Below are 13,244 nucleotides of genomic sequence, written 5' to 3' on the forward strand. Positions count from 1 at the left end.
AGGTATTATTTTTATTGATAATATTTTTAATTTATTTATATAATTATTTTTATTTTTAATTGATATATATTATAAATAAAAAATATAACAAATAAGGAATAATAAAATACATTAAAATAAATAAAAGATAAAAATTGGATGATTTGTTTTATAGATTTTATTTGATTTTTTTTAATTATATTTGATTTAATTAGATTTATTATTATATAACAAATTATATTATTTATTATATGTTAAAAACGGGAGGGGGGAGACAGAACACAAATCGACGAGAGAGAGAGAGAGAGAAGAAGAAGAAGAAGAAGAAGAAGAAGAAGAAGGTGAGCAGATTGCGAGGCGAGAGCAGATTGAAGGTGAAGTTGACGTTGAAGGTCGATGTCGCAGGTCCAGGTGATGTCGAAGGTCGACGTCGATGTCGAAGGAGAAGGCGACAGAGAGACCAGGTTTCTCTCTCTCCCCTTTACGATTTCATCTTGGACTGAATCGCGTTTCTCTCTACACAGAAACGCGATTCTTACACGTTTCTTTCTAGGAAACGCGAAATTGCAATTCTTACTCAGAATCGCCACCTAGTTGCACGATTCCTGCAACTAAGGGTCGAATGTGGCCCTTTACTCCACAATGATGACACATGGGGAAGGGTTTGACAACAAATTGAACTTCCTTCCTAGACTTAGTTTTCGGGGGGTGTTCAAGAGTACGATTGTAAGTGCTACTTGACCCATCGTGATTGTCATCGACAAATTTGGTTTGTTTTGTATCATTACCACTAAACCAGTTTTATCTTTGTCAGATTGTCCACTTAACATCTTTTCTAGTTCCCCATCATGATTGTCTTTGGTTTTCGAAAGTTTTTCCAGTCTCCAACCTTAAACTCAACATTACTCAGTTTCTCTCTCAAGTCACTCCTCTCCTTATCTAATTCAACCAACTTATTAAGACATTCAATAGTTGTTATCTTTTCATTTAGGTTAGCCCAAAGAGTGTCCCTTTCTTTTTTTAATTTCTTGACTGACATTCATAATTATTTTTTCCTTTGTTCAATTCCAGACATTCATCATACAACCCTTTATAGGCATCTTCAGCCTCTCTGTCAGAATCTGCCTTACCAGTCTCACTTTCCTTAACAGTGTCATACTGCCACTTCAACTTCCTCACACACATCAGGCTCTGTGAGTCTTGAAGTTTTCACATTAGCTATAAGAACTGTGTAATTTACACAGCTCTCATCAGACTCAGAATCATCAGACTGATTTTGATAACTATTACTCTCATCATCCAGTTACTTTCAAATCCATACCCTTGGTGTTCCCATTGCCACAATCAGCATGCACGTGGCCAAAACCATGACACTCATGACATTGAATTCCCAGTTTTTAGGTGTAGGTTGAAAGCTCTTTTTTATATGGATAAATTACACCTATAGTCCCTAAAGCTTAACACATTTTCGTTTGAGTCCCAAAAGTATTAAATTCGAATCAATTTAGTCTTGAAGACAATATGAAAATAAAACAGAAGTCCAAAGGTTATATAAAATTGTTATAAGGCCCAAATTTTAATTAATTTTAATTTGTTGTTTACTTAATATCCTCCGTGCGTGTGTTTTAGAATTGATACCAGAGTTTGGTATCTTAGTTTTGTCAATATTAATATATGAGCATTAGATATAATGCGGCAATTTAAATAATATTACTGTACTACAAATAATTATCGAACGAAATAATACTATAATTAGGTTATTAAAAGAATTTAACGAAAATCTTTAAAAAAATCAAATAGAAATTATACATGAAGTTCGACATCTATTATTAGATAAAGGAAAGCAATCAATTATTGTAAAAAATAATACATATAACTATCCTTATCCTTACAAGGGAACTCTCCAAGTGAATCTTTTTGAATTAATACCACCAAAGAAATGAAAAAAATGGATATAAGGAATTATAGTCTAGAAGAATTATAAATAATGGGGGAACAAGAAAAAGATAATGAAATGAAATATAAAATAATATTAGAAATAGCAAAAAAAGTAGATAAAATGAATAATTGTGTATTAGATGAAATAAATAATAGTAAAATAGAAATAAAAAAAGACCTATATGAGCAATTAGAATTAATTATTCTGGGAGAAATATACCAATTATAAAAACACATGTAGAAGATAATTAAGTTAACAATAAATTAAAATATGGGAATGATCACAATTTTATATAACCTTTAGACTTATGTTCTATTTTTATATTGTCTTCAAGACTAAATTAATTCGAATTTAATATTTTAGAGACTTAAAAAAAAAAGTTGTTAAACTTTAGGGACTATAATTGTAATTTATGCTTTTTATATTTTCTTACCCCACCAGATTTTTGATAGCTTTATGATTTTTTAGATTGATTTTGATTGTTACCTTTTCTAAATCTCATGTATCCGTCAAATTTCTTAGCAAAGAACTCTAGATCTTCCTCATGTTCTTCATCTCACTTCATTAGCCTCAATTTTATTTTCTTTCATGGATTTTAAAGCTATACCCTTGTTAGAATTACCTGAGGGTTTTTCGAAGGACACATGCTCAGCTCATAAGTCTGTAGGGACCATATCAATTCATCTATTTGCATGTCACTACGTTTCTTACTTTTCTCTATGGCCGTAACTTTGGCTGTAAAATGCTCTAGAAGAGGTCGAAGAACTTATCAGACAATTCGACCCTTTGGTATAGTCTCACCTAGGCCAAAAAGTTGAATTGACAATATGATTGAGCCTAAAATAAAATTGGTCAAAGGTCCCAGATTTCATCGTTTTACATCCTTCAAATTTAGTGGTCAAATCTGCAGTTTTGAGCCTTTCTGTCTCTGTGCCCTTGTGTGTGATTTTAAGAATATCCCAGGCTTCTTTCTCAATCTCACTACCAGTTACATCACTGAGAATAGCACAGAGTGCTTTGGCATTATATTCAATATTCTTTATATCAATTGTATTCCATTGTGTGAGTGTCTTCAATTTTTTTCTTAAATCATAGTGTGTAGGTGGTTCGAACCCAAATTCCACATCCAAGTGATATAAAACTATTTCATCTTAGGCTTTCAGTAGGGATAAGTACTCACAGTAAACAAAGGTGGTCTAGTATAGGAAGCTGCTCTTCTATTCACTTCAGTCTCCATTGCAGTGGAACCTAAGATCAACTCCAGTAGCTAAGCTAAGTCAATGAGCAACAAAGCTTTGATACCAATTGAATAATTGGAGTTCGAATATATTGTGCCTAGAGGGTGGTGAATAGGCCAATGTCACAAAATTATGATTACTTAAACTGGTTCCCAATTTTAAATTGCTGTGAACTAAATTAATCAAAATAGTATTCAATGCAACAGCACAATAAGTAACGTGGGAAGCCCAATTGGAAAAATCTCCTAGAGAGAAAAAAACCATGGCCCCAACACCAAACAAAATTCTTTAAATGAATCTAGAGTACAAGACATGGACAAAGGACTTACAACCAATCACCTAGGTTCAGCCTCCTTTGACGTCTTGAAGAAGTTCCATGAGCACAGCTTGACCTACTCAACCTTCTCGATCCACTAGATACCACGAAAATCCATGCCTTAGAGCTCATTTGGGAAGTTGGCTATTTTAGTTGGCTTTTCGGCTATTTTAGCCTAGCTAAAAAAGTTGTGTTTGGGAAGTTGGCTAGTTTTTTTGTAATTGATTTGATAGTTGTGAGAGACAAAGTGAAATGATTATGATTTGGATGTGGCATTTTGTCTTTATTGGCTATTTTAGCCCAAAGCTATCTTCCAAAAAAGGGCCTTAATCTCTGTTCTCAAACGCCTTAAATTACCAATCGATTCCTGGGTGATAGAACAATGCAATGATGTGTAATGAAGACTTTTTTGGAAGAAAATCACTCAAAAAAATCTCACATAAAGTATGAAACAAGATCATAAACTTTTTGTAGAGTTTTGGAAAGGAGGGTTGTTTAACACAATGGTTGGGATACCTTGCCAGCAATTGATCCCCACCACCATGGAGCTACTAATCGCTCCAGCAAAATGAGACTAATGCCCTTCTCAAGGATGAAATAATAATTAGTTTTTATGTGAAAGAAAGGATGTATGTGAGGTACACATCTTTTTCTATTTTGCACACATCTTTTTCTATTTTGCCTAATTTTTTAACAGCAATACTACAAATCCAGACTTAAGTACCCTGAAAGTATCCATAATTATTATCTTATGGTTCAAATTTATTCTACATATAGATCCCACACTATACAAATTTAATCTTCACCACACAATCTCCCAAACCAAACCAAACCTAGTTTTAAGTCCCATCAAATGGGTTTGGTTACATGAATCTTTTTTCTCCACTCGACTCTATCAATGGCCATTTGGTTAGTCAAATTAAGGAGATTCTCCCTATTTACTATACTAGCTCTCCTCAATCTAGGTTTGCCTCGTCTCCTAACACTTCTGTTTACCGTCACTATATCGCATCTCTTCACTACTGCTTTTTTTGGTCTCCGTTGTCTATGACCAAATCATCTCAATATATTCTCTCTCAACTTATCTTTTATCGGTACTACTCCTACCTATTCACAAATATTCTCATTTCTGTCTTTTCTAGTCTTGCCACACATTCACCTTAGCATCCTCATCTCATCAAGACTCATTTTATCTACTTTTTAATTCTTAGTTGCTCAACATTTCGTCCCATACAAGATCACTGGTCTAATAGCCGTTTTATAGAACTTTTCTTTTAGTCTAGTAGGTACTCGTTTATCGCACGGTACTCTACACGTACTCCTCCATTTAAACCACCCCGCCTTTAATTCTATGGACCACATCAATTTCACCAGCTGTTGTGATAATCGATCTTAAATAACAAAAATGTTCACTCTTAGGTAGCTCTTGGGTCTCAATCCTCACTTTTCCTCTGTTCCATTGTTACTGTTACTAAAATTACACTCCATGTACTTTGTCTTAGTTTTGTTTATCTTAAATATTTTACATTCAAGTACTTCTCTCCAAGTCTCTAACTTAGTGTTCACTGCTTCTCTAGTCTCATCTACTAACACAATATCATATGCAAAAAGCATACACCATGTCATATCATCCTGAATATTTCTCGCCAACTCATCCATAACTAAAGCAAAAAGATAAGGATTTAAGGTTGATCCTCAGTGTAACCCCACAGTAATTGGAAATTCACTTGTCTCCAGCCGGCGATCTAATACTGGTCACCACACATTCATACATGTCTCTAATCACATTAATATAGCCTTTTGTTACTCCTCTAATACTCACCATATTACATCCCGAGGCACTATATCATATGCTTTCTCAAGATCGATAAAAATCATATGAATGTCTCTTTTCTTCTCTCTATACTTTTCTATTACTCTTTTCAAAAGATAGATCGCTTCTATTGTTGACCTACTGGGCATAAATCCAAATTGATTCTTTAATACCTCTGTTAAATCTCATAATCGGCATTCCATCGCTCTCTCCCACGCATTCATTACATGACATATCAGCTTGATTGCTCTATAGTTGATGCAATTCTAGACGTCTCCTTTATTCTTATAGATTGGCACTAAAATACTCTTCCTCTATTTCTCTGGCTGTTTTCGAGTTAATAAAATCTTGTTAAATAGCCTAGTCAACCAAGCAATCCCCTTCTTTCCCAAACATTGCCAAGCTTCAATAGGGATATCATCGGGTTCTAAAGCCTTATTCAATTTCATCTTCTTAAGTGCTATCTCCACTTCAAAGTTTCTAATCTTGCGAGAGAACCTGTAGTCTTGGTTTTCTTTATTACTGGCTAATTCCTCCCCTTTTGACCTTCCTCGATGTTCCTCATTTAACTTCTCAAAATAGTTCTACTTAACCTGATTAAAATTTCTTGTTTTTCTCTCTATCTTAGCAAGGTTGTATGTTATCTTCTCTCCCTTCTTATTATCTAGTCTAGTGTATAGGTCATCATAAGCTTTCAACTTAGTCTCTTTCACTACTTTTTTAACCTCCTTATTAGCCAATTTGTAGCTCTTAATGTTTTCCTCAGTTCTATCATTCTACTACTTTTTAAAGCACTATTTTTTCGTCTTTACTACTACTTAAAACTCATCCCTCCACCATCAAGTTTCCTTAGAGTTGGGACCCTTTTCTTTCGACTCTTCAAGGACTTCTCTTGAAATTCTTCACCACACAATAATCCATCCAGAAAATTTGGGTGGTTATCTTGGACTCTTACCCACCCAAAAATAAAGAAGTCTGGGACTCTAGACTTTTTCATTTTTTAAAAATGTGATGTCAACCCTTTGATCTAATGAAGTTCATTATAAATATAGAAGCGTAGCAGTTGTAACAGCCGTTACGACGTTCACTTAATAGTTGTGGTCGCTACGATTGTGAATTTCTATCACACCGCTATAACGGTTATAACAAGTGACGGTAACCACCACAACCGTTATGTAATGACATTACATAACGGTTCTGACTGCATTTTAAAACCTTGGGTGCGAGCAAGTTGGTCCAGGATATCCTACATATAAAAGAAAAATTCATTGGTTTTATTTTTTTATTATTTTTTGTGTTGAGTATGATTTTAAAATTGAGTTATGGTTGGTAAGTTATTTAATTTAATATGACGGTATTTAATCTTTGTTTATACCTTTATTTTTCTTACAAACATACCGAACTGTACCCTACCTTGTAACAAAGATTTTACCGATATATACCTGCCACCACCTCTGACCGGTATCTAAGCTAGCTAATAGTTCACCGAGTAACAAAAGAAGAAAGCAACATAAACACATACAACAAAACCAAGGCACACAAGATTTAATACACAAATGCAAACATATATATTGAAAATCAAGCATTCCCAACAATCCACTTCAATTAGCATTAATCAACCGAACAACCCACCATTGATAAGTATTACAAGAGTAGGAAAAGTGAAAAAGAGACTAAATCCATTATGATTTTTTTTTAAAATCAAAAATCAAAAATTTATTATTATGCCTACTTAAGCTATGGATGACTTACCTTTAAAGGTGAAAAACTATAGGGTAGTCTTGACAAATTATCTCCATCAAATTCTTCAAAGTACCAGTTATGCTGAGAGAGAGATAGTACCTTCACGATTACAATATCTCCGAAAGTAAATAAACTAGCTGTAAAATAAGAGATAAGAAAAAATAATTTCTCACTGAAATTCCTCAGTATAATTGTGGAAATAGTACACCACCTAAAGAAAGATAATAGGAACTGCTTCAATAAGTGTTCTTTGAAAGGCGTCCTCGATGTCAATGAACCTAGCATCGGGATACTGCAACAAAAAATAATAACACAAATAACATAACATATTTATAAGAAATAACTATTTATAAATAACTGCATAAAGAAAGTTTAATGTTGGTTAACATACATTTTTTACGCAATCAGGATACATGCTCCTCATAAAGGAAACAACACCTTCATGTGACTTACAGATAGTTGCAGATTGATAGAAAGTTCTTCACCACTTCAAGAAATGGAACATTCCCAATTTCGGCCTGTTTTGTGTTCCAATCAAAGTAAGGGCACCCCACGTCAAATACAACTGACTCAAATTCCGATTAATTCTTTCACCGCATCGTGTCAACTTTAATGCAAAACATGTATCGCATGTTTCCGTCCCAAAATATGGGATTGCAACACATGTAATACGCAAAATGCTTGCAATTTGCATCACATAAAAACAATAATACGTGTATGTAAATGCTTTTTTAAGGGGGATTACAGAGAACATTTGCATACCTTAGAGACTCCAAATTATCTGCAGGCAAATATCTTGATTCAACCTCTAGTGGCATTAGATTGCTCGATTGAAGAAATAAGTTAATGGCAATTGAGTGTCTAGCTTTAGGACACTTCTTTGCAGCTGATTTTACAAGATCCATGAGTGCAAGAATATCTTTTTCAATCGCTATCGTCACATCAGCATGTTCTTGGAAATTGAATAAAGTAACATGATTTTCATTATCAATTGAAACTCCATGGAGTAAATTTCCATGGTACTTCTCATCTTTATGCAACATGCATAAAGTTCCAATAATATCACTACATTAAACAAAATTTAAAACAACAATTAGAATATGAACACTAAAAGCAATTTATAGAACAGGCGAAATAAAAATGTCTTGTATCGCAGTCACACAAGCAACAATAAATCAAACGGTAGGCTCCAAAAGACCGTGGCTCCTCTTTCCCTAAATAACACTGACTTGGGCAATAAGCGCCATGTTGGCACCCTCTCTTTGCCATGTTCCCAGCCGGTTGATTTATTGTTGCTTGTGTGACTGCGATATAAGATATTTTTATTTCACCTATTCTATAAATTGCTTTTAGTGTTCATATTCCAATTGTTGTTTGAATTTTGTTTTAGGTAGTGATATTATTGGAACTTTATGCATGTTGCATAAAGATGAGAAGTACCAATGAAATTTACTCCATGAAGTTTCAATTGATAATGAAAATCGTGTTACTTTATTCAATTTCCAAGAACATGCTGATGTGACGGTAGGGATTGAAAAATATATTCTTGCATTCGTGGATCTTGTAAAATCAGCTGCGAAGAGGTGTCCTAAAGCTAGACACTCAGTTGCCATGAACTTATTTCTTCAATTGAGGGATCTGATGCCACTAGAGGTTCAATCAAGATATTTTCCTGCAGATAATTTGGAGTCTCTAAGGTATGCAAATGTTGTCTGTAATCCCCAAAAATAAAGTATTTATATACACGTATTATTGTTTTTATGTGATGCAAATTGCAAGCATTTTGCGTATTACATGTATTGCAATCCCATATTTTGGGACGGAAACATGCGATACATGTTTTGCATTAAAGTTGACACGATACGGAGAAAGAATCAATCGGAATGTGAGTCAGTCGTATTTGATGTGGGGTGCCCTTACTTTGATTGGAACACAAAACAGGCAAAAATTGGGAATGCGTCATTTCTCGAGGTTGTGAGAACTTTCTATCGATCTACAAGTATCTATGAGTCACGTAAAGGTGTCGTTTCCTATATGAGGAACATGTATTCTGATTGTGTAAAAAATGTATGTTAACCAATATTAAACTTTCTTTATGCAGTTATTTATAAGTAGTTGTTTCTTATAAATATGTTATGTTATTTGTGTTATTATTTTCTGTTGTAGTATCCCGATGTTAGGTTCATTGACATCGAGGACGCCTTTCAAAGAATACTTCCTGAAGCAGTGCCTGCCTATTATCTTTTTTGGGGTGGTGTACTATTTCTACAATTGTACAAAGGAATTTCAGTGAGTATTATTTTTTCTTTGCTTTTATTTTACAGCTAGTTTATTTACTTTCGGAGATATTGTAATTGTGAATGTACTATCTGTCTCAGCATGACTAGTACTGTGAAGAATTTGATGGAGATAATTTGTAGAGACTAACCTATAGCTTTTCACCTGTAAAGGTAAGCCATCCATAACTTAAGTAGGTGTAATAATAAATCTTTGATTTTTCAAAAATCATAGTGGATTTAGTCACTTATTCATTTTTCCTACTCTTGTAATACTTATCAATGGTGCGTTGTTTGGTTGAGTAATGCTAATTGAAGTGGATTGTTGGGAATGATTGATTTTCAATATATATGTTTGCATTTGTGTATTAAATCTTGTGTGCCTTGTTTTGTTGTATGTGTTTTTGTTGCTTTCTTGTTTTGTTACTCTAAACTATTAGTTAGCTTGGGTAGTGGCCGGAGGTGGTGGGAGGTACGTTGATATGGTAAAAAATCTTTTTACAAAAAAGTAGGTGCTAGAAAAATAAATAAAAAAAAGTAGGTGTTAGAAAAATAAATAAATAAAGGTATAAACAAAGATTAAATACCATTATATTAAATTAAATAACTTACCAATCATTGCTTAATTTTGAAATCAAAAAAATAATAAAAACCAATATTTTTTTAAAATTTTTATTTATACGTAGGATATCCTGGGCTAACTTGAGTGCATCCAAAGTTTTAAAAAGCAATTGGAACCGTTATGTAATGCCGTTACGTAACGGTTGTGGTAGTGGCTGTCACTTGTTACAACCACTATAGCGGTGTGATAGAAATTTACAACCATAACGGCTGCAACCGTTAGATAAAGGCACTGAGCTTCTATATTTTAATTTTTGTTTTAATAAATTTTGCATGTAATATTAATACAATTTTCTCTTTTTATCTTCTAGTTGCATAGAACTTAAGTAAAAATCTTATCTATATATGTTTTGAATGTCCAATCTTCTAGTTCTATAAGATTTCATTACTTTTTCTCTTAATTATATTTGAATATTAACTTATATCTATTTCTCTTATGTTAAATTTATTGAACAAAATTTAGATTTTATGTTATGTATTTTTATATTATTATTTGTATTTTGAACTTATGTTTATGAGATTATTATACTAAATGCTAAATGCTTTTTCTTAACAAATTGGAAGTTATCCGTAAGTATAATTACTAAAGCAAAGAAAATTAAATAAATCCAACAATAGGAAAATTCTCCATAGCAAATTATAACAAATATAAAATGTGGTATATGTATGTATTGAATCTTGTTTTGAAACTAAACGAAAATACTAAAATGCATTTTGAACCTCACTGAATGTGATTTTGAAATAAAAACACGTGTATCAGTATGTTTTCCTAAAGTTGTGCGAAGAATTAAAAAATTCACAGTTCAAAGTACCCATGCTTCATAAGCTATAAAGTACATGTACGAGAGTACGTCAATGCGGTAAAATCTAACAAAAAAGTTCCTTATATTGGGTATGTTTGTGAGAAAGATATTTATTTTTTATTTGGAGTAATCCCAAATTTAGTTTAACGGTTTACTTTCTTAAGATCAAACCTATAATTCACATTTAATGCCAAAAGGAAAGGTATAAACCAAAATCAAATGTCATCATATTAAAATAACTTATAACACATAGCTTACTTTTAAAATTATGCAAAGCATAAAAATAAAAAATAAGTCCACCAAAATTAATTAACCTCTACATTAGAAGAAAATAATGTTTCGATTGAGCTAGGGTACAACTTGAGTAGATCTAGGTACGTATTTCTAGGTATGTCAAAAATTAATAAGAAAAAATTTAGATACGTATTTCGTGTACTCGGTATATATACAGAACGATCGCACGAATTACCAGTACCCAATAAGTACCCAGTACGGATACAACCTGTTTGTCAAAGTACCCATGCTTCATACGAGGTTGGCGTTCAGAAGATCCCTCCAAGATGGGGAAGTCAAATCGGTTGAGCCATTCTTTGGATTGCTCTCGAGCCACCCCATTCAAAACTAAGATGGCGGATTCCTTGGTCTGGAATGGCTCTTCGAATGGGGTCTTCTCATTGACATCGTTTTATCAAGGTATGAATGGGAAAAGGGAAGGTGTCTTTCCTTGGAAAGCTTTGTGGTGCACCAAGGCTCCTTCCAAGGTAGCTTCGTGGATCAGACAAAACAAGCCACCTTCTTAAAAGTGTCTATGCTTCTTAGGTGAATTTTTAATAGGTAGATGTAGAAACTTAACATTAGGGTTTTTTTTTTTTTTTCTTTTTTGTTCTAAAACAAAATGGTATTAGAAGCTAGACCAGAAAGAAAGGATCTAATTAGTTGCGAAAACGTAAACAAGAAAAACAAGATATATCTTCCTTATGAAATATTTCTATTGATGTTTGGGGAAAAACTTTCCACAATTCATTCAAGCCCTAGTCAATATTAACTTATGTGGAAAATGAAGTTGCTGAAGGATCACTACAAAATATTGCACCACATTTGATAGGTGCATATTGCCAGAAAACTCGTACAAAATTTCTGAATCTCTTAAGTGCAAAATGAATTTGATGAATCGTTGAAGCAATACTTAGCATTATTTATTTTATTTCTTTACTTTTAACCAAGATTGTTAAAATGGGGACCCTAGGTAGGATCGTTGGGAGGGACTTGTGGATTGGATCGTAGGATCGGATCATGGATCATAGAATCGGATCAAGGATCGTAAGAATCTATTTTTAATGTAAAATAAAATGATAAATTATCTATAATGATAATGTATGTTAAATAATTGTAAATCACTAAAGAAAAATGATTAATTTGATATAATGCATATTTTATGTTATCATAAATTCGAAGAGATGCTTGTAGAAAGAATTTATAGTCAAATTTCTTATATAGATATACATATATACATACATATATAAGAAATAAATAATAAGATTTTTTTTGGGTAGGATTAGGATCGTAGTTGAATCGGGATTGTAGTGCGATTCTACATGATTTTATGACTAGGATCGTAATCACTTTAAGATCCTACTAAATTTACGATCCTAGTGCGATCCGGATTGTTTAGCCCAACTAGAGTCTTGGGATCTTAAGATTCTACGATCTGGATCGGGATTCTGATAACCATGCTCAAGCCCCTCCCTTTCTCCCTCGCCCCACTTTCGCGACCCCCATCCCCTTCCCTTAATCCTTTGTCACCCCTTTCCCTTTTCTTACCCCCCTCCTCTCTCTCTCTCTCTCTCTCTCTCTCACACACACACACACATCGATGACCTCTATAGCAACACAATCCTAACCTAAAACAATCGTACAAATCAAAGCAAAGGAAAGTAATTTTTTAAATAAAATGGCCATGTAACTAACACAAAATCATATGCATATCATACATCTATGTATACATATATACATTTGGGTATCTATGTATTCATTTTCTTGATCAATTTGGAATTTGCATTTTGAATGGGAATGGGTGGGCCTGGGGTGTGACAGGGGAGGGACGGAGGGGGAAGGACTATGAGTGGCAGGAAAGGGAGAGGTAAGGACTAGAGTTATGGTAGGAGGCAGTGTTGGTGTTGGATGGAGGTGGAGAATTTGGTGGCTGAAGGTGGGTGTAGGGAGACATGAATTTTAGTGTTCTTATGTAATTCCACTCAAGGGTATAATGGTATTAAAAAAATTGAAAAAATATTAGATGTCCAAAGAACTTTTTGGGATGCATTTAGAAGCTGCCTTAACTTAGGGTAACGAATATAAACACGTGAAAAGAGAAGGGCTTGAAGTTTTATTAAAAGCACATGACTAGTTAGTACCAAATGGATTGCGATACGGTAAATATCAGCTGACATTACCTGGTATGTGCGAAATTTGTTGGAATCCACTGATAATAGCAGTAATGGTGTTGACCTGCCTTT

General features: G+C 33.5%; 1 protein-coding gene across 9 annotated transcripts in view; it reads left to right on the forward strand.

Annotated features, from left to right (window-relative positions):
- LOC114281515 (uncharacterized) overlaps positions 1-13,244 on the forward strand; it is a 44,892-nt gene that overhangs the window by 18,919 nt on the left and 12,729 nt on the right. Inside the window, exons 3-4 of one of the 9 annotated variants that reach the window (XM_028223997.2) lie at positions 9,195-9,317; positions 9,407-9,672. The exons of 7 other annotated variants lie outside the window; for them this stretch is intronic. In XM_028223997.2, the coding sequence (XP_028079798.2) occupies positions 9,195-9,317; positions 9,407-9,415 (132 nt within the window). In that variant the 3' untranslated portion in view covers positions 9,416-9,672. Of the gene's footprint in view, positions 1-9,194; positions 9,673-13,244 lie in introns of those variants that run through there. One more of the 9 variants, XR_014332736.1, reaches the window with a different exon arrangement.

The sequence above is a fragment of the Camellia sinensis genome, chromosome 6 (genome assembly GCF_055761805.1).
Source record: "Camellia sinensis isolate YWXY chromosome 6, ASM5576180v1, whole genome shotgun sequence".
NCBI lineage: Eukaryota > Viridiplantae > Streptophyta > Magnoliopsida > Ericales > Theaceae > Camellia > Camellia sinensis.